The sequence below is a fragment of the Oncorhynchus keta genome, chromosome 26 (genome assembly GCF_023373465.1).
Source record: "Oncorhynchus keta strain PuntledgeMale-10-30-2019 chromosome 26, Oket_V2, whole genome shotgun sequence".
Taxonomy (NCBI): Eukaryota; Metazoa; Chordata; class Actinopteri; order Salmoniformes; family Salmonidae; genus Oncorhynchus; species Oncorhynchus keta.
Genome location: NC_068446.1, coordinates 28,333,938 through 28,356,565, shown reverse-complemented (window position 1 = coordinate 28,356,565; position 22,628 = coordinate 28,333,938). Strand labels below are relative to the sequence as shown.

The window sequence follows — 22,628 nt, the reverse complement described above, 5'->3', positions numbered from 1 at the left end:
GACCTATCTTTATTCCATATGATTGATATTCCTATCTGTAAAACTAATAAACTGGTGTGGATCACCCAATTCCAATGGTTAGGAAGTTTAAATACTGTACATGAGTAAGCACACAAACAACATCAACTTATTGTAAAATGACTTTTATTACATTCTTAAATCCACATATTGTGTCTCCATTGTTGCTACAACAAGAACTCTTAAATGTGTTAAAAAATACTCTTAGGCTTCATATTCATAATATATCCTAAATTATATATTTTTAAAATCTAGATTGATTTCAATTAATCATCTTAAAATAGAATGAAAACATGATAAATAGAAGTATCATGAAAAGATTTAGGGAGATATTATTGAAAAAATAGAATAACAACTCTCCAAGACAAAAAGGAGGACACTAAACTGATAAGAAAAAATATGAAATTAAGAAACAAAAGATCACAACAAAACCAACACTGGATACATAGATTAAAATCCATCTTTAAATGTAATTACATTTTAGATCCTATTTATTCAAAAATGTAGGCTCAAAAGTCCTGTAATAATATTGATATTAGACTGGGATCAAACCTTTGATACTTTTGTGAACAACATTCACAAGAACATGTACACTGTGATCAAGGTTTTAAGGTCTTATTCTATTCCGCGCAAGGTTTCGGACTAGGTTAACTGATGAAAACACTGGAACAGAGAGCCCAGCTATCTCCCTGAGTGACTGAGAGGAAATGTAACTGCACACATTGCGAACTGCCTTAAAAGAAAGAAAAGCCGTTTTAGGTGTGAAAATACATAACCATCTAAGTTCTAAACACTTACAAAGCATTTCACTTAATAGAATCTCCTCTGCCTTACGAACTATAAACTCAAGTCAGTTAAACTAGTTCTGTGTAAAAGTTTAGTTTTGTTATGTTGAGAGAATTAAAAACCTCTTGTGCTGTACTTTTAAGGGGTCTCAGGCTAGATCGCTTATGAAGTCTACTGAGACATCTAACGAGGGCTGTTAAGACCTTCCTAACTGAAATCAGGAAAGACATTATTGCACAGTCCCAATGTGACACAGTGGTAAGCTCCCAGAAAAGTGTATCCACCTAAATACCAACTACTTTTATATATACAGTATGAAGAACCGCACTGTTCCAGCATTGCATAGTGAAACATGATTATTGAAATATAATTGGACAGAAAATATTCAAGGCCCATAAGTGATTCTCTCTTATTGTGGTAAAAGTAATACAAGTATTCTGCTCTGACCAAACCTTTCACACTGCAGCTTGTCTATGTACAAGCTTTGTACTGAGGGTGTTGAGAGTTTTTTGAAATCCCAAAAGCCCTTTTAAGAATAGTTCAAAAGTAATATCCTGCCACACCCAATGTCCCTCTCCATAAAAAGAGATATTAATCTAACTTTAACTTCCTGGTATAGATTAATAAAAATCTGTGCTCTCATTGAAGACAGAGGGGCAGATTTAATGCTCCCAAATAAACAGTGTGGAAAAATATATAAACATAAAATACATATTTTTGTACTCTATCATCATCCTTCAAATTGCATTATAAATTCTGACATCTTAAATACTCTATAATCTAAATGTTGAAATCCCTAACTCTGGGGGGTAGCTGATGGCTCTGTTAACCCTTCATTATGCCGTGAGTGTTTTTTGAGAGGGTGAGGTAAACGGGGGAGGGTTAGGTAGAGAAGGCATCATTAACAAATCATCACACTTTCAGTTCAGTCTGAAACAGTAGACTGCATAAAAACATACAGAGGGAGCCTGAGTCCCCACCTTCCCCATTCTGGTCAAAGCTCAAACTCTAAACACCCCTTCCAAATTGTTGTTGGTGCCGAGCTGGGAGCACTGGAAAGTGTTTTCACTACCTATTTGTTTTCTTCTTATCATCTGCTTCCTTTCCCTCTTGAACAAAGTCTTGTATTGGACCTACAGACCCCTGGTTTGAGGGATCCTTCATCTCCTGGGGAACTATCTATCTCATTTGCTTTAGTCCTGCCTGTCTGAGGCAGGAGGATGTCCCACTTCTGTCAGTTTCAGGAGGACGTTCGTCAGTCTCTGAGCTGGAACTCTGAGATTATTTGTTGCACAAGAAAAGTGTCCAGATTGGGTGAGGGAGGACTCATTGTCGGTAGGTGCTATTCATCTAATAATTTTCCATCCAGGTACCCCAGAATATGACCAGAAATACTTTGAAAGACGCAGTCCTGGCGAATCTATTTATTTATTTGCCTTTATTTAACCAGCTGAGTCATTGATAACACATTCTCTTTTACAATAACAACCTGAATCATTTTTACGTATTATACATCTCCCCCTCTCCCTCCTTCTCAATGTATATATATATTTAAATCCCTGTCTAATTTGATTGTTACATTAGTAAATACAAGAGTATAGATAAAGAACATTTAAAAACACTTATGTGATTCTTCTCTCTTGCTCTCTCTCTAAGTGGCATTTGCAAGGGAAAAGGTAGTGGGACTGAGGTCTTTGATTGCACCTAAAAAATATAAGTCGAGCTGGAAAAATATCAGTGTCTGAATGTGTGCCTGTAAAAATACATGTATAGGTCAGCATAAGTGCTTTGTCTTAGTGCTGTGTGTGCAAGTCTGCATGGATGGTAATAGTTGCATCGTCCATGTCTTGCATGCAAAAAAATGTGCCCACTTATCCATTTGATCTTGGTCCCTTTAAACAGTTTGTTCATAGGATACAAAACTGCAAAGTATGGGCACTACCAAATAAGAAACTGGAGAAAAAAATTGAGCTGTCAAACTGCAATAAGATAAAAAAGAGACTACACAGCATCTCCTCCAATGGGGCAGGATTGTATAGTACATTCAGTCTCGTGCCTTGGGCTGTGCTGCATGTCTGTGGGGTACATTCAAGATTATCTTACAAGGACTTACACTGAGACCTGGAAAATAAGTTAAACTTGTTTTACAGAGCACTTCAGCTTAATGGAGATCTCAAGCTCTCAAGCTCTTAGAAAAACCATCTGAGATTGCAAAAATACATTCTCAGAACCGTTTTACTCCCCCCAAAATAGGCAGCATGCATATAGTACCCAGCACCTAGTGTTGAATTTTGTAGCCTGGACTGGCTTACAGTCCAAGCAACTCCATAAGGTGGAGGTCTGAGGTGAGAGTAGTATGTCCTAAAGTGTAGCGTGCAGGGTTGTCACAGAGCTGCTGGTTACTTCGCTGTTGCCACATTACTCTCCCTACCTCTCGTTCCCTACATCTTTTTGTCTCTATATGAATCACTTTCATATCTAAACAGATTTTTAGTCCATTGTGGAGTCTGGGAAGGTGATTTCACTGCTGAACACCTCACGGTACAGAGGGGGGAAATTGAATGCAGTCTCCGGGTGGAGCAGACGGAAAAACTCGAGCTTGTCAATGTGTAGATTACAGATGGACTTCATCATGGGAAGCTTGGACACCATCTTAGAGGTAGAAGAAGAGACACAGAGAAAGGAAAAAGCAAGATAGAAAATTTGTATCTTTCACATTCCACCCCAAATCCTTTAACAAAAGCCTGTTTGAGGAATAAATGAATATATCATCGTCTGCCAATATGTACCTTTGCCAGTTTCTCCTCTGATGAGCCACCTCTGTGTAGACAATGTTGCAGAGCCAGATATACTTTCTCTTGAAGCTTCTGTACCTGTTGCCTGTCTGTCAACCATGGTCGGTCTGGAGGAAAAAAAGAGCAACAACCACAGTCAGTCTGCTGGTTTTCCTTCTTACATATTACTTAGTGTCTGTTTCAGAGCTGAGACATCACCCCAGTCAACGGGAGACTGTTTGAGAGAATTACCTGGTGACAGGAGAACAGAAGCACTGAACAGAGCCATCTCCTCTTCAGAGAGCTGCATACAACTCAGGCTCTTGGCCAGGTCAAACACAGCACCCACAAGGTCATCACAACCTTCAAGGAAAGAGCGGGGAAAAACACGTGTCTTCAAAACAGAAACGTCTGACTTGGTTCACTTTTTAAAAAGTAAGCTATAAAAAAGGGTTGACCTAGCATTTTTCGACTATGTGGGTGGGTGAATATATTTATATACTTTTTTTGTGTGTGTGTGAATATACTCTGATGAAATATTAATGCTTTGGTTTCATAAAAAGGGGACTCACCAAGAGCTTTGAAGGTCTGTGCGCTAGCAAACTTGCTATCAAACAGAATAGTGTTGTTGATGGGGTTGTAGGCACGACACATGCGAATCAGAAGCACATCCAGACATCCTGAAGAGGAAATCGTAAAGAGAGCGTAAAGATGGAGAGGGGGAGAGAGAGGAAGAGGAAAAGGGGGACAAAGGATGCTCCAACACGTACACACAAACAATATGAAATAAAACATGAATTCCATGTTGTCAGTCAATAGAATACATCCATTTCATATCACAACATCAAATGTATTTCAATCAATTATAAATTGAATAATTTTTACAATACAATTTGTTACAATTCAAACAAAGATGATGAACAAACAGCACATAAAAGGAAAGGTGGGCGAGAAGAAAAACAAGAAGATCCATCATTAGAATAATAACTTTTTTCTTGAACATCGTTGGAAACAGAATGTGGCCTTTGCCACATAAGGTTAAATTGATTGTACATTCTAAAATGTAGTCCTAAGTGGCGAAGTTTGATTGTCTGCAGACACACATGTTTCTCAAATATACTATTGTGTATGAATGCTGTAGTACTGAAACATGGAAATGCAGTTAATGCTTACATGCTCAGGTTGTCTGAACAGGAACTACAGTGGGCTCCGAAATTGTTCACACCCTTGATAAAGATGAGCAAAAATGACTGTATATAATACAGTGGCAAGAAAAAGTATGTGAACCCTTTGGAATTACTTTGGAATTGTTTCTGCATAAATTGGTCATACATTTAGATCTGATCTTCATCTAATCACAACAATAGACAAACACAGTCTGCTTAAACTAATAACAGACAAATTATTGTATTTTTCTTGTCTATATTGAATACATAATTTAAACATTTACAGTGTAGGTTTGAACCCCTAGATTAATGACTTCTCCAACAGCTAATTGGAATCAGGAGTCAGCTAACCTGGAGTCCAATCAATGAGACGAGATTGGAGAATCCTTCAAGATCCTTGATATCCTTTGTCTGCGCATTTGGACTACCGTCTTCAATTCAAACCACAGGTTTTACAATTGGTTTCAAGTCCGGAGACTGAGATGTAGATTTTTGTGGCCAATTAACTGTTTCACAATCATCAATATCCACATGGAAATGGTTGATTGGCCACAAAATCCACATGTTGCAATGGCCATCTCAGTCTCTGAACTTGAACCCCATTGAAAACCTGTGGTTTATATTGAAGAGGGCAGTCCATAAGCGCAGAGATAAAGAATATCAAGGATCTGGAAGGATTCTGTATGGCGGAATGGTCTAAGATCTCTCCCAATGCGTTCTCCAACTCATAAAACATTTTAGAAAAAGGCTCAGGGACGTTATTCTCGTAAGGTGAAATCAGGGATGTCAATCATTTTGACCTCTACCTTTTTGAGAAAAATAATGGTTACTTGTTTAACAAAATCTGTTTCTCTGAGAAATTGTATTAGTATAAAATAATATAATTTCCCCAATGTTTCTTGCATACAATATAACTCAGTATTTTAATTATTTATTTTATACAATCATTTTTGCTCATCTTTATCAAGGGTGTGATTAATATCAGACCCGACTGTGTGCTTTGAGGTCAGAGAAAGCTGGTGTATGAGGCCATGGAATAGAGTTGTGAAATTCACTCATCTTATGTCCTAACAATAGTTACTGACCTGCTTTGAGAAGAATGACCTGGTCGTTCTGACAGAGATCCAGGAATCCAGTGATGCGCTTGGCAAACTCCACCACGTACTGGATGGCATTGGTGAGGTGGATGGCACACTGCTGCCACATGACCTCTGCAGACTGAAAGAGAGAACAAAGGATGCCCATGTTAGATATAACATTGGGAATAGCACATAGTCATGTAAGAGTAAATAGGTCACAGGTCACTGAGTTAATCTTGGTACAGGACATTGATGTTTACCTTGCTCTGGAAGCTGCGTGTCTCCTCAGGGGTGTACAGGGACCAGATAAGCCTCTTCAGCTCCTCACTGCCATGCTGACTGGTCTCTATGTGAGACTTTACCACACTAGCAGTTATACGTTCTGGAAATGGACAAGACATTTATGGTTTAGCTATCAACCACACTCAATGAAAAAATGATCTAGTGTTAGTTATAGTGACATACAGCAGATGGTGATAGAGTGACTGTTCCACTTACCAATCTCGAGCATGGAGAATCCCTCGGGTAGAGGGTTGAGCAGCGCGTGTGTGAACAGGCCGGACTCGTGCAGCAGCTGGTACTCGTGCTTGATGTGGTGGTTGCTGTCTCCGAAGTCCAGTCTGTTCTGTTCGGGTGAGCTTTGAGAGGAGGAGCTGCTACCCCCGCTTCCCCCCATCATTTCCAGATTGCAGAACTCTCTTTCAGCGCCCTCTGGTGTCAGGGGCAGGTCACACAGCAGGCCGTCTGGCAGGGTGATGTCATCAAGGTCGCTGAGAGCGGCACTGGAGCCTCTGCTGTATGCCCGGCTGTGACCTCCGACCTCGCCCCCCTCCTCACGGGCGGCAGTTAACTCCTGGGACGCCTGGTGCTTCTGGACCTCAGCATACAGGCTGTCTCTCTGCTTTTTGGACATGCGGCCAAACTTCACCGCTGTACCAGGAAAGGAGATAGAGTCAGAAAATAATCAGGGAATGAATTATGAGCTCATATAGTAAGTCCATATGGAGCCAATATGGAACTTGAACAATTGCAAATATAGAATAAAATCCACTGATAATTTCATTTCATGGCATCACTGCTGTCTCTCAGGCATGACTCCAGGAGTGATTTTACACAGTGTAACACAACTCCACATTTGGCCTTTCAATAAGACCCAGAGAGCTCTAGCGTCCGGTGAAGAGACAGACAGGGGTCCCCTCTGGACTGACCTTGCTGTGTGTGTGTATGTGTGTGTGTGTGTTTCACACTCACCATCACGGCTCATGCCTAGGGCCAGGCACTTCTGCAGCCGGCAGTGTTGGCAGCGATTCCGATTGGTACGGTCAATCAGACAGTTCCTCTGCCGGGAACAGGAGTATATAGCATTGTTCTGCTGGCTGCGTCGGAAGAAGCCCTGCAAACACACACACAAGCACAAACACCATCAGGGAGGCAGGTAACCTAGCGGTTAGAGCATTTGGCCATTAACCGAAAGGTTGCTAGTTCGAATCCACGAGACGACTAGGTGAAAAATCTGTCGCTCTGCCCTTGAGCAAGGCACTTAAACATCATTGCTCCAGGGTTGCCATCAATAATGGCTTATCCCTGGCCGTGATCCCACTCTCAGGGGGAGTGGGAATTGCAAAAAAACACATTTCAATTTCATACCAAACACTTATACAGGTTCCACACTTGTACAGGTTCTACACCTGTACAGGTTACACAAGTGTGAAACAGGACACATAAGCTTGAGCTATGTGACCATGAATACAGGTGCAAGGATGGATGGGCACTGGGCAAGGGCATACAATATATAAATAGTCTAAATTGATTGAATTTGCTGTGGTTATTCTAGAGGGATGACAGTAGGCAGAACTAAAATAGAACACTTGGAGTAAGTATATCTCTGAGATTGAGGTAGCTCACCTTGCAGCCTTCGCAGGTGATTACACCATAGTGGATCCCTGATGACTTGTCCCCACAGATCTTACAGGGTATTACTTCAATTTGTGCTGGAAGTAGAGAGAGAGGAGGAACATTTAGTAAATTGCATACTTAACACTAAAGACTCACTAGACTAGATAATAAAATATAACTTGATGGTGACTTGGGTTTTGATCTCTTCATGATATGGTCCTTAGAAACCAGAACTGTCTGAGAAAGTGCAAGACAGGTGTAGATATACCTACCCTATCAAATAAGAAGGGATAGAAACATCTGCTCAATCTTTGCTCCCAACTGCCCTGATTTTGAACTCAACAGAAACACTATACTCCGAGTCGGTATCCACGTCATACGAAGGAATTTCCCTTGACAACACCCACAAATTGGGGAAAACAAACATTCTTTCCCATTGACCCCCATTGTATAAGAGCCAACTTCATTGTCAATTTTTTGTTATTTATGAATTACATGCAGAAAAACTGCTGTGTTGTTTAACCAGCCCAAAAATCCTGATCTACGGTTCGCAATGTTCCCACATAGAGAAATAGAGCCTACGAGATGAGTCCTGTGGCTTCAGGCTATTTGGCGTGAGAGAGTGGGAAATGTGGGGAACCGGTGCCCAAGTAGGCAACTACTTTGAAGAATCTCAAATATGAAATATATTTTGATTGGTTTGGTTACTACATGATTCCATATGTGTTATTTCATAGTTTTGATGTCTTCACTACTATTCTACAATGTAGAAAATAGTGAAAAATAAAATGAGTAGGTGTGTCCAAGTGTTTGACTGGTACTATACCTGTGGAAAAAATGTCATCACAGATAAGACATTTAACTTGTTTAGTATAGTCTGTTTGTATCGTCACTCACTACTTGTAGCTGTATAGTCCATTTGTTTGTGTTGTTGGTCTTAGCTAGCTTAATGTTCTAGCACTGTCATGAAAAGGGGCATGAGGGAAGCCCTACAATATGATGTTTTTCTAAGTAGTGAGAATGCTTGGGCAGAAGCAGGCAATGTTGAAAAGTATCCTTTAGACATGTTGTACTTTTCTTAAATGTAGTTTTGTAATTGACTGAAACAAACAAACAACAAGAAAAAGGTTACGTTTTTCCTGTGAGCCAATGGGGTAAACCACAGGTTGTTTTCCCCACAGACGTGCGGGGACGTGACGTTTCATCTAATACCGACTGGCACTATCAGAGTCAAAAGCCAATTTGCAGCATTTTGCAGGAAAAAAAACTCCATACTGATGATACTGATATATAATTTATTCATATAAACAGAACATTTAACAGTATGTGCAACAGTGTGTGTACAGCCCTGAGCCCTCTCTCCCTGGAACAGGCTATTATTTACATCATACCAGAGTAGCAGGTTAATTGCATTTACTGGGCCTGGGGTAATAACGTTTCACTGTTCCTCCTCCAGGGTGAATTAAATGTTAGAAGAGGTTAACAAAAGCCCCCGCTTCAGGAGAGCCTCCTCTGCTACACAAGATAAAATGGCTACTCTCAAAAACAAATGGTTGTTTTTCTGTGTTCGCTCTGACTGCTGGGTGTGTTAAATATTTTTTTTCTAAACTATTTTGTATTACAGTGACGCAAGGCGTTATGTAACATTTATTTTGCAGGTAGCAACTGTATTAACGGCCCTTTACCAGCACAACCAATCACCCGAGTGAGCCTGTGTCTAGATACAGTAAGTGCGTCACACACGGGGAGCAAAGCAAATGACTAAACTATAAAGTTTAAATCTCAGCATCATAGATAGGAAGGGAGAATGCTCAACTACAACTGGGTGGGAGTCTTTTGCATAATGTGAGTGAGATATTTGAGTGGCTTCCCGGATATAATTCCTACTGACCTACAAAAAGCAAATAGGGAAATAAAAATATAAAGGCAGTGGAAAAAAACCTCTCTCTCTCTCTACCCCATCTAGCGGCCCTGGCCCCCACCCTCTCCCTGTTATATAACTGCTGTCTGGCCGAGTTTCACGAACACACTCATTCAGGGGAGGTGACCCTAGCAACGCCGTGACGAGCCTACCCCTTCCCTCTCTTATCGTTCCCATAGGTTCCTGGGAGCATAGCTTTGTCTCTGATATGTTAACTGACATGCTGCTCAGCTGTGTGAAACAGTCAGGCTATGAGAGAGGAGGAGCTGTTCTACTGACACACTTTCCAATTCAGCAAGGGGAGGCGCTTTGGTTGGCATCCCTGGCAATTCATCTGATTTCTTTCTTTCCTGTTTTAAGGTGGAACCAAATCTGACTCAATCACTGACAGGGGAATGGAAATGTTCACAGGCTAAAAAAAAACAGTCCATGTTTGATTAGTGAAAGATTGATTATCACTTTAGAATCTGTAGAGTAAATACAAGTGTATCGACATCCATGTTCCACTTATGTAACACCAGGGAGTGTGAGAGTATTTTAAACATATCTGCAGTATATTCTGAAGGGGCCCTGATTGTAACTTACACTGGTGCTCAACTTGTGGAAGCATGTCAGGTATTTGTGCAGTTTCAGCTGTCTCGGAGCAGTTCATAAAACTAGTTCTACCCCTAGCATAACCACTGAGTCCTGCAGGAGTGTTATGGGCTGTCTGGACAAGTCAGTTACATAATGGGTCATGGCTTCAACACCTGAACCCTTTTTACACAACTCTAATTCATTTCAAGACATTTGAATCACGTGAAAGAATATGGCATTTAAAATACACAAAGTACAACGCAGTTTGTAGCACTATGGAGCACTGCAGAATGTCAGCAAAGTTCCTGGACATTGTTTCAAGAATGACAAGTTCTCGCGGGCCTTACTTTTCTGGTTTGGTCAGTGGGTCAGGGATGTTTGACCTGAAGTCTTCCTCTGCCAACAAGTTTAAGCAAAGGACTTTGTCCTTTACGCTCATAAATGAACTCTCTCTAGGAAGACTTATCTCATGGAAAACAACAAGTAATAACTATGTAATAGCCATTGTCCCATGGTAAATACTAGGTAATTAGTGGGCAGAAAAATAAAGTGTAACCAATATGAGTAAGATACGATGATATAGGCTACATATAGAGGAACCAGTTTAAAAAGTATTCATATTAAGGGAGGGTCCTTATGTTGCAATAGCCTTTTACTAAGTGGGAGAGGAGTGTTGTCAAATTGTTGTCAAATAACTCTTCATGTATAATCTAACTCAAACCAAGCACAATGATACTCTAATTCAAAACAAGCACAGCGATACTCAGTGGCGTGTCCAGGGGGTGGCCCAGGATGGCCACAGCCTCCCCTGAAATCTGATTGCCCACACCTAGAAATTCTGAAATCTGATTGCCCACACCTAGAAATTCTGAAATCTGATAGGTCATCTATGAATATATTGATTATTTTGAACAAGACGCGCACCGACAGTAAGACTCATCAAGCTCACTGGAGAAAGAATCGGAGCGAGCAAAACCGCGCCCCTCTGTTTTAGTATGTGTAGCCTATGTATCTGATGCTGTCTGGATAAAATAGTATGACATGTTTATTTTTGGCCAGACAGCATCAGATACATGGGCTACAGATACTAAGACAGAGGGGTCCTGCTTGCCTCGCTCGGATGCTTTCTCTGGTGAAATAGATTCAGCCTCTTATGAATTGAAGGGAAATTATGAAACACGGATAGACACGAACTTGAAATATTTTATACGTTTGTTTCTTTTTTTATTGTTAACATTTTGGAGAAAGCCTGGCTTCCCTTGGTATCCATGAACACACGCCACCTTGTAGAAAAATGATGATTGCTAAATACTGCACAATTTAAACACTTGCCCAAAACACGTATAAATATTAGACTAGAAATTGTGCCTTAATGTATCATACTCATGCTAAAATGTTTATTCTATTCTGAGTCATTTACTTTATGTTTATGTTCATATTGTCATATTGTCCGCCAAAGTTTGTCCCTCTCCTTGTTCAGGCGGCGTTCGGCGGTCGACGTCACCGGCTTTCTAGTCACCACCGATCCATGTTTCATTTTCGTTTTGTTTTGTCTTCATTATACGCACCTGGTTTCCATTCCATAATCAATGTTCCTTATTTAACCCTCTGGCTTCCCTTTCTGTTTTGTACGTGATTGTCGTTGTCATGTGGTTTCGTTATTTTGTGCTCTGGGTATTTGTGTTTTTCCTTGTTGGAACATTGCTTAATTTTGAGTAAATTCTCTGATTATGAGAATCTGAGTCTGATGAAACACAAATAGAACTGTTTGGCCATAATGACCATTGTTATGTTTGGAGAGGCTTGCAAGCCGAAGAACACCATCCCAACCGTGAAGCATGGGGGTGGCAGCATCATGTTGTGGGGGTGCTTTGCTGCAGGAATTTCAAACTTGGTCGCAAATGGGTCTTCCAAATGGACAATGACCCTAAACATAAATTCTAAAGTTTTGGCAAAATGGCAAAATGGCAAAATGGCTTAAGGACAACAAAGTCAAGCTATTGGAGTGGCCATCACAAAGCCCTGACCTCAATCCCATAGAACATTTGTGGGCAGAACTGAAAAAGCGTGTGCGAGCAAAGCATGTGCGAGGCCTACAAACCTGACTCTGTTACGCCATCTCTGTTCAGGAGTAATGGGCCAAAATTCACCCAAATGATTGTGGGAAGCTTATGGAAGGCTACCCGAAACGTTTGACCCAAGTTAAACAATTTAAAGGCAACGCTACCAAATACTAATTGAGTGTATGTAACCTTCTGACCCACTGGGAATGTGATGAAAGAAATAAAAGCTTAAATAAATCCTTCTCTCTACTATTATGCTGACATTTCACATTCTTATAATAAAGTGGTGATCCTAACTGACCTAAGACAGGGAATTTTTACTTGGATTAAATGTCAGAAATTGTGACAAACTGAGTTTAAATGTATTTGGGTAAGGTGTAAACGTCCGACTTCAACTGTACCTATCAATTTTAAGATTTGTTGGTATCTTCGTCCATTAAAATCAGTATTTCCAAGGAGTAAACATAAAAATGTCAAAAACTTAAATAAATGTATTTTTTAAATTTAGTTTATCATACTACTGTCATCAACATTTTTATGAATTTTAACCACTTTAAAATGGACATAAATCAATAATTGCAATCTCACTACATTAAATTACACATAATTTAAAAGCATATTTCATAGAGAATGTTACAAACTGGACTATATTCAGTAACTTACTTTGTCAGACTCTTCCCACACACAAATGTATTTTTCTCAGGTTCAAAAGCATTTGCATTCACCAAATTTTCTGTGGTTATCCTAAGATATATTCTCCAGACTTGCACAGAGAAAATTGTTGATATGTTGTAAAAATTTTATTCTAGATAACATTTTCTTTGGAAAAATGAACCAAAAATGTCTTTAGTATTCTACAGATAGAAAGATGAAAATGTATTTATCCAAATCTGCTCTGGACAACTCAGATCCTGGAGTATTTTCACAAAATGAAACTTTAGGCTGACTTCATTCAGTGTCCCCCCAAAACTTTTTGTGCGATATGCAAATATGTGCATATTTAATGAGATATTGCCTAATTTGCATACTTTTACAACATATTTCTAGAACATGTTAATACAAAAGGTCTTAGAAAAGTCTGGTAAAAGTTGATTGTTATATGATTAAGGGGTAAAAAAATACCCTATCAGGGTATGGTGCCTTGCAACTCACAACTGAGCAAGAGAAATTCAACTTTGACCCTGTTGTTTCGATCATTGTCATGGTAACCTGACATGACAGAAAGCAGCATCATCAAGTTCTAAATTCCTCCGATAGGACAGAAGAGAGTGCACTGCATTCATTTCTTCACATTCACAGCAGTAAGTTAGCAGTTCGTCATACTTGTTGCAGGCTGCAAAGGCGTTAATTTCCTACTTAACTCCACACAAAAAAATCAGGAAAAATATGCATACTGTCTTAATAAAACTACCTTTTCCTCCCCCATGCTATGGTGGCTAGATTCTTCTGGACTAGCAGGGGTAAACAACAGACTGGTGCAACCTGTTTGGCTGAATGCGGTACATAACACATAGCCACCCAAGACAGTAGGGGAGAGGGAGGGACAGGTAGCCTAAAATCACACACTGGTAACGATTTTCAAATGGAAGATGCACCACCAAATTTTACAGTACATATGGGGGTATTTGAATTTGGACCACAGAATTATACCTACGGAGGAGCGGCTTCTATGGAGGATCTTTGGTCTTCACAGTTGGCTTAACTTTGGACCAGAGAAGCTAGCTGTGTGTGCACAGTGGCACCCGAATGAAAAAAAAACATCTTACTTTTAATAAATCCAATGTGAAATGTGATAACTATAGTGTCCCTAACTAGCAGTGAAAAAGTTAATCCATTCTAATTACAAATCTCTCTCTATCATCTGAATCACACTTGTAACTTCAGTAGGCTACAGCTATGCTTCAGAGGGGGAGGGGCAGGTAGCCTACACACACACACTGGCAAAGATTTTCAGCTTGCAGGCAGAAACTGGAAGAAGTTTCTGATCGACAGAGGTAGGGCTTTGCATAGGTGCTTGCTGTGTTTTTTTTGTGGGACTGGAATAAAATGCCCGGAACGTCAAATAGCGTTATTAACCAGTTCCCATGCTTTTAAAACAATGGTTTTGTTCCGGAACAGTTTAGATCACTTTAGTTCTCGGGTTCTGATTATGTTCCCTGAAAGATGTTGTTATTTTCTAGACTTCAGTTCTGTTCCATGAACCGGTACTAGCCCCTGGTTTTATGTAGTCACTGGTCGCTGGGGATTAGGAGTGTATTGCCGGCTACGCTATTTACATTTGGGCACCAAAGACCAGACAACGTATACTTTGGTGAACCTTGGAACCTTGGGGCATACTAGGTCAGTTGGTGGAAACAAAAGTACAGGCTTTGTCGCCTGCAATAAGTCAGCAAAAAGTTGCTGGCAAAACGTCTTGGTTTGAAAGGTGCAGGCTTTACTGCAGGTTTTACTGCTGGGACAAGCAAACTGTCTGTCTCTGTCAGCCAGTTTGCTTGTCCCAGCAGTAAAGCCTGCAGTCACAGATACTTTTCTCTCTTATCTTACCTAACCAAACAGCTCACAGGGAGTCCGAAGGTCCTATTTACCTTCTACTTTGTATTTACTTGACACGCTGTATGTTTAACCTCGAAGTAGTACCGCATAGCGATATACTTTAGCACAAACGCTACAGCCAGAGCGTTTAACCTACATTGCATATGCGATAAGGGTGCTTTAAGGTATATATAATATGGTCCTCTTGTCCTAGAGCTTAATTGCAGGGTTAAGGGGACATTTAGTTCTTAAAACATAACCCTCTCTCTAGGCTGGGCTGCTGATGAGGCCTTCAACTACAGTACCTAGCTTGCACCTGTTTTCCAAACAGTTTTGTGGATAGTGATAACTTATCCCTCCCTCGCTCCACTTCAGTGTGACCTACAGACACAAAGTACTCTGAGAGGGTATGGCTGATACAGAGCCCCACTCTTTAAATATGCCAGGAGGAGAGAGTAATTCCTCTGTAGGAGTAACAGGAGTTGACTGAGAGGCCCTAAGGCAGGAGTGGATGGTGCAAAAATTGTTTTTATTTATTTGACCTTTATTTAACCAGGTAGGCTAGTTGAGAACAAGTTCTCATTTGCAACTGTGACCTAGCCAAGATAAAGCAAAGCAGTTCGACACATACAACAACACAGATTTACACATGGAATAAACAAACACACAATCAATAATACAGTAGTAAAATCGATAAACAACATGTGCAAATGAGGTAGGATAAGAGATGTAAGGCAATAAATAGGCCACGGTGGCGAAGTGATTACAATATATCAATTAAACACTGGAATGGTAGGGTGTGCAGAAGTTGAATGTGCAAGTAGGGATACTGGGGTGCAAAGGAGCAAGATAAATAAATGAATACAGTATGGGGATGAGGTAGATTGGATGGGCTATTTACAGATGAGCTATGTGCAGGTGCAGTGATCTGTAAGCTGCTCTGACAGCTGGTGCTTAAAGCTAGTGAGGGAGATATGAGTCTCCAGCTTCAGAGATTTTTGCAGTTCATTCCAGTCATTGGCAGCAGGGAACTGGAAGGAGAGGCGGCCAAAGGAAGAATTTGCTTTGGGGGTGACCAGTGAGATATACCTGCTGGAGCCCGTGCTACGGGTGGGTGCTGCTATGGTGACCAGTGAGTTGAGATAAGGCAGGGCTTTACCTAGCAGAAACTTGTAGATGACCTGGAGCCAGTTGGTTTGGCGATGAGTATGAAGCGAGGGCCAGCCAACCAGAGCATACAGGTCACAGTGGTGGGTAGTATATGGGGCTTTGGTGACAAAACGGATTGCACTGTGATAGACTGCATCCAATTTGTTGAGTAGAGTGTTGGAGGCTATTTTGTAAATGACATCGCCAAAGTCGAGGATCGGTAGGATGGTCAGTTTTACGAGGGTATGTTTGGCAGCATGAGTGAAGGATGCTTTGTTGCGAAATAGGAAGCCAATTCTATATTTTATTTTGGATTGGAGATGCTTAATATGTGTCTGGAAGGAGAGTTTACAGTCTAACCAGACACCTAAGTATTTGTAGTTGTCCACATATTATAAGTCAGAACCATCCAGAGTAGTGATGCTGGACAGGCAGGCAGGTGCGGGCAGCGAACGGTTGAAGAGCATGCATTTAGCTTTACTTGCATTTAAGAGCAGTTGGAGGCCACGGAAGGAGAGTTGTATGGCATTGAAGCTCATCTGGAGGTTAGTTAACACAGTGTCCTAAGAAGGGCCAGAGGTATACAGAATGGTGTCATCTGCGTATAGGTGGATCAAAGAATCACCAGCAGCGAGAGCGACATCATTGATGTATACAGAGAAGAGAGTCGAGAATTGAACCCTGTGGCACCCCCATAGAGACTGCCAGAGGTCCGGACAACAGGCTTTTCGATTTGACATACTAAACTACCGGAGAAGTAGTTGGTGAACCAAGCGAGGCAATCATTTGCGAAACCAAAGCTGTTGAGTCTGCCAATAATAATATTGTGATTGACAGAATCGAAAGCCTTAGCCAGGTTGATGAATACGGCTGCACAGTAAGGTCTCTTATCAATGGCGGTTATGATATCGTGAAACCAGATTGCATAGCGGAGAGGGTACGGTGAGATTCAAAATGGTCGGTAATCTGTACGTTAACTTGGCTTTCAAAGACCTGAGAAAGGCAGGGTAGAATAGATATTGGTTTGTAGCAGTTTGGGTCTAGAGTGTCTCCCCCTTTGAAGAGGGGGATGACCGCGGCAGCTTTCCAATCTAAGGGAATCTCAGACGATACGAAAGAGAGGTTGAACAGGCTAGTAATAGGGGTTGCAACAATTTCGGCAGATAATTTTAGAAAGAGAGGGTCCAGATTGTCTAGCCCGGCTGATTGGTAGGCGTCCAGATTTTGCAGCTCTTTCAGAACATCAGCTATCTGGATTTGGGTGAAGGAGAAGTGAGGGAGGTTTGGGCGATTTGCTGTGGGGAGCGCAGGGCTGTTGACCGGGGTAGGAGTAGCCAGGTGGAAAGCATGGCCAGCCATAGAAAAATCCTTAGTGAAATTCTCAAGTATTGTGGATTTATTGGTAGTGACAGTGTTTCCTAGCCTCAGTGCAGTGGGCAGCTGGGAGGAGGTGCTCTTATTCTCCATGGACTTTACGGTGTCCGAGAACTTTTTTGAGTTTGTACTACAGGATGCAAATTTCTGTTTCAAAAAGCTAGCCTTAGCTTTCCTAACTGCCGGTGTATATTGGTTCCTAACTTCCCTGAAAATGTGCATATCAGGGCCTCTCGGGTGGCGCAGTTGTTAGGGTGCTGTACCAGCTGTGCCACCAGAGACTCTGGGTTTGCGCCCAGGCTCTGTCGTAACCGGCCCCGACTGGGAGGTCCGTGGGGCGACGCACAATTGGCCTAGCGTCGTCCGGGTTAGGGAGTGGTTTGCCAGTAGGGATATCCTTGTCTCATCGCGCACCAGCGACTCCTGTGGCGGGCCGGGCGCTAACCAAGGTTGCCAGGTGCACGGTGTTTCCTCCGACACATTGGTGCGGCTGGCTTACGGGTTGGATGCGCGCTGTGTTAAGAAGCAGTGCGGCTTGGTTGGGTGGTGTATCAGAGGACGAATGACTTTCAACCTTAGTCTCTCCCGAGCCCGTACGGGAGTTGTAGCGATGAGACAAGATAGTAGCTACTAAATAATCGGACACCACGAAATTGGGGAGAAAACGGGGTAAAATTCAAATAAAAAAAATAAAAGTTGCATATCACGGGGGCTATTCGATGCTAATGCAGAACGCCCTCAGTCACCAATGATGGTGACTGATGATCTAACCTAGTTACATTAGGTTAACAATCTGTGTTAGTTACTGTGCTTCTAATAAATATTGTACTGTTTTTCTGTTTCATTAGTGGCTTTATTTTTGGCATATGAAACATCAATTTCTCTTTTGCGCTTTATGTATTTTACTCCACTGCTATATATCAGTCCTGAAATAAACCACATGGTATGGGGTGCTCATCCCAACCACTGGAACACATTTAGGGTTGTGCTACATCCACAGTTCCACACAACATATATAAATCCATGTCTATTTGGCTCTGCTTCCAGACAAATATTCAGACTGTGCTTTGGGTCAGCAGTTTTTCCATTGTAGCCTATAGGCTTTATCTGGGGCTCAGAGGTTTTCCATACTGTATAGGGAATCAAAGGATGATGCCATCCAGCACGGAGTTAAATCTCAGGGAGTGGAAAGTTAGCAGTTAGTTGTCAGAGAGAGGCACCTTCACACATACTGTAGCCCCACTGTGAACATCTCCTGACAGATAGTGACTTTGCGCTTGATCAACAGTGCCCTTGGGAGCAGAGAGCTGCCATCACTGCTCTGCTTTGTCTTCGATTCCTTGCTAAAACTATACCCTACATAGCTGTAACACTTCAGACAGTGTGGCAGACAGAGTTCTTATCTCACGTTATAGGAGAAGTGCACTTCATAAAAGTCATTGCTACAGTGGCTAAAGCCATTGAGTTTACAGCAGTCCTGCCATTGGCACCTGAGGGTCCATCCATAGTCACAGAGGTGTGGATTACCAGGGAGAAAGAGAGCCAGGATATATATATAATCGATTCTACTATATATTGATGCAAGCCGTACTTGAAAACAAATGGGTGACATAGATTATGGTTAATGTAATCAAGTAGCTAAACTCACAATGGAAACTGAGTGAGGGCTTAAGGTGTCCTGCTGAGAGGTGAATGTAGGCTACTGGTTGTTGGTCCCCATATCCTGCTGCGACTCCGCATAGAAATTGCATAATAAATGTAAAATCCAGATGAATATTTTGGATAAAAGATATTAGATAATTTTTTTATTTAACCTTTATTTAACTAGGCAAGTCAATTAAGAACAAATTCTTATTTACAATGAAGGCCTACAATTATTTTCAGAAGAAAAATCTAAAATCACAGTCAGCTGTCTGGTAAAGTATGAAAGACCAACATGTGGTCTTTTGGCTTTTGTAAATAAATTATTTGCCATATGATGCAAAAAAAAATGGCTACCAAATAATAACTGGCCTACAATAAATGGTTTAATATGCCTTGTAGGTAAAGGAGGTTGCTTGTACACCAGAAAAGGCTCTGTTTTTGACAGTCAACCGCATGGGTTTGCACATGTCATGAAACCTCTGCTCTGCCATCCCCTAGTAACCACTGGTTATTTTTTCACTGATAATGTCCTCAGATTGAAGTAATAATAGGCTCATGTTAATGGGTTGCCTTAGAAATGACGAGAACCCTCAGAAGCCATGCCTCCCCACCCGCCCATCCTCCACCCTCTCTGAACGCTGTGTAATCCTCAATGACAGAACTAGGTCAATGGAACAGCGGACTCTACCTCACACAGTCCGCCATGACTGGATGCAGAAAACAACAACAACACCCGCATGCACCACGAGTAGGAATGAAACGAAATCAGCACTCTCAAGTTTTGAGGATTTGGGGGAAAATATAATATAATATCAATACATATATTTTATATGATCAAGTTAATTATGGCCAACAGTACTAATGCAAATACAACCTACCCACGTCCAGAATGGCAAACAGAGCTGAACAAAGATAATATGAAGGCCTAATAAGTCTTTCAATCACTCTCCCACCTCCCTTTTCTTACATAACAAAAAAATGTTTGCTGCCAATTCCTGGCTGGCAAAGACAAACAAATCACCATCTACATTCATCTGCACACGAATAGCCTATGGGACATTTTTACTTGAGTTTGGTGTACTTTTTAAATGTGCAGATTTAAAAGTGCAGTGTTTTTATTCTTCTAAATTAACTTTGTAAAACATCCTGACGAAGCACATAGAGTGGGTTACTTGATTATTTGTCATATCTCATGGCCAAACAGTTGAATTTATCTGAGATCTATGTCGTCGTTCATTCCCAAGCGCGCCCAGTTTCAACACATGCACCTCCGTCCCACAGTTCAGTAGACTATTTCAAAGTAATGCGTCTATCACAGTTTACATCACTCCCATACAAAACTGTCACTTTAATGAGCAAAACCCAGACATAGACATATATGCTATACATGTTTGTAATTATTAGAATAAATGTAAACGTACCTCTCATATTCTTGCTGTTATTATATTTGAGTCGCAAAACTCAACGTAAAGAAAATAAAACGAAGGAATGACAGTAAAAACAACAAATCCTAATATGTTTTCTAATAGCTGGTATGTGAAACAAACAAAATATCAAACGAATAGGTTAAGTTTGTTAACGTATTTACTCCGTGTAGCACAAGTATTCTTCCTGTGACTGTTCACAATGAGATATTGTCCCGAACTCCTGGTCTTCCCACCTCGTTCCTGTACTGGTGCTCACTGTCTCTTATCGCTCGCTGCTGTAACCTTCTTTCGGCGCGTGGACTCTCACATGATCTTGCTCGACTGGCCTGCCTTTTTCCCGCGAAACAGCGCGCGGCCCCGCGCGTTTAAGGAGGGTCAGGCTTTCACTTGCGTGGGAAAGTGTGGCAGTGTGTCACAGGAGCAACGTCGTGGGAAATATTCCTACGAGGCTTTTCTTTTCCTCGTTAAAATACATTCTTAAAAAGTAGGCTGTCTCAAGTAGATGTAAGCATAGCGGTGCCCTGATTGTGCGTTTAGCTTTTTTCTCTTCTCCCACTACAAGGCTATTTTGTGATCAAATAATAAGCACTTTATTACATAGGCTATATGTACATTGATAGTTCTGTATTCAAAAATGAAACCTGTCTAATATCAAACGTATCCTTTTGCATCAATTTTTAAAAATGTTTTATTATCAGATTTGAAATCATTAATTAATTGAAATTTTTCTTCAGTGAGAACCTATGAGCATAAAAACATAATTATAAAGCAGCAATATGCATCCATCATTTAACACCAGTAAAGAAATACAAAGCAACATGTCTTGGAGAGAAAATATGTAGGCTATGAACCTTTATATGCATGTTTTGTAAATTTTATTTAGCTATGCAAGTCAGTTAAGAACAAATTCTTATTTACAATGATGATGGCCTACACCGGGCCAAACCCGGACAAAAATGGGCCAGTTATGCGCCGCCCTATGGAACTCCCAATCACAGACGGTTGTGATAGAGCCTGGATTCGAACCAGGGTGTCTGTAGTGACAGAAACCGCTCAGGGATGTCACCATGAGGTCAATGGTGACTTTAAAACAGTTACAGAGTTCAATGGCTGTGATAGGAGAAAACTGAGGATGGATCAACAACATTGTAGTTACTCCACAAAAGTAACCTAAATGACAGTGAAAAGAAGGAAGTCTGTACAAAATACAAATATTCCAAAACATGCATCCTGTTTGCAACAAGGTACTAAAGTAAAACTGCAAAAAATGTGGCAAATAAATTAACTTTATTTCCTGAATAGAAAGCATTGTGTTCGGGGCAAATCCAACACAACACATCACTGAGTACCACTCTTCATATTTTCAAGCATGGTGGTGGCTGCATCATGTTAAGGTTATGCTTGTCATCGGCAAGGACTTATGAGTTTTTTAGGATGAAACGGAATAGAGCAAAAGGCTAAGCTGTGTCTCAATATATTTCATTTGTAATTTTCATGAATAGGAAGATTTTCTAGGGGTATATATGTCAGCTGCGTTATGCTAATTAGTTTGAGGCGATAATTCCGCTCCCGGATCCGGGTTTGAGAGTCGCAAGAAGTAGTAAAACAGAAGGCCAAATATACACTGGATTTGCTTACCAAGACAACATTGAATGTTCTTTAGTGGACTAGTTATAGTTTGACTTAAATCGGCTTGAACATCCATGGCAAGACTTGAAAATGTCTGTCTAGCAGTGATCAACAACCAACTTGACAAAACTTGAATAATTTCTAAAAGAATACTTTCCAAATATTGTAAAATCCAGGTGTGCAAATCTCTTAGAGACTTACCCAGAAAGACAGCTGTAATCTCTGTCAAAGGTGACTCTGTATTGACTCAGGGGTGGGAGTCCTTATGTCAATTAGCTCAGAGCACAATCGGTACACAACCTAATACATGCTCAATCGAAATGTATGTGTGTATGTTAAATATGTTAATGTCACCGAGAACATTTTATTTTATTTGTGTGTGTGTATGTGTAGGAGCTCCTTACAATGAGCTAATGTCTGTTCAGCGGGCTAATCAAGCCAAAAACAATGCTAATACGGGTGATGAAAATAGAAATGTGGTGAGCGTGGTTAAGACTAAAGTGCTATGATGTAACTTCTAGACCTACTTAAAGGGGAATTTTACCCGGGCTCTGCCACAGCAAATAGTCACTACTATATTAACAACATGATGTT

The 22,628-nt window shown here is 40.9% G+C and overlaps 1 protein-coding gene across 1 annotated transcript; it reads right to left on the bottom strand.

The window, feature by feature from the left end:
* Positions 1 to 127: 127 nt before the first annotated feature.
* LOC118371573 (nuclear receptor ROR-beta-like) lies at positions 128 to 20,721 on the bottom strand. Its single transcript, XM_035757078.2, has 10 exons — positions 20,400 to 20,721; positions 7,729 to 7,814; positions 7,075 to 7,216; positions 6,322 to 6,753; positions 6,084 to 6,205; positions 5,830 to 5,962; positions 4,151 to 4,258; positions 3,831 to 3,941; positions 3,594 to 3,706; positions 128 to 3,456 (listed from the first exon to the last, which is right to left on the bottom strand). The coding sequence occupies exons 1-10, from the start codon at positions 20,404 to 20,406 to the stop codon at positions 3,295 to 3,297; spliced, it is 1,416 nt and encodes a 471-aa protein (XP_035612971.1). The 5' UTR covers positions 20,407 to 20,721; the 3' UTR covers positions 128 to 3,294.
* Positions 20,722 to 22,628: the final 1,907 nt, after the last annotated feature.

Bases quoted from the DNA above. Each gene is read 5' to 3' on its own strand.
- LOC118371573 (XM_035757078.2), bottom strand. The intron at 6,206-6,321 runs GTAAGTGGAACA...GTCCATTTCCAG, and splicing joins ATTCTCCATGCTCGAGATTG to AACGTATAACTGCTAGTGTG. The intron at 3,457-3,593 runs GTACATATTGGC...TCTACCTCTAAG, and splicing joins CAGAGGAGAAACTGGCAAAG to ATGGTGTCCAAGCTTCCCAT.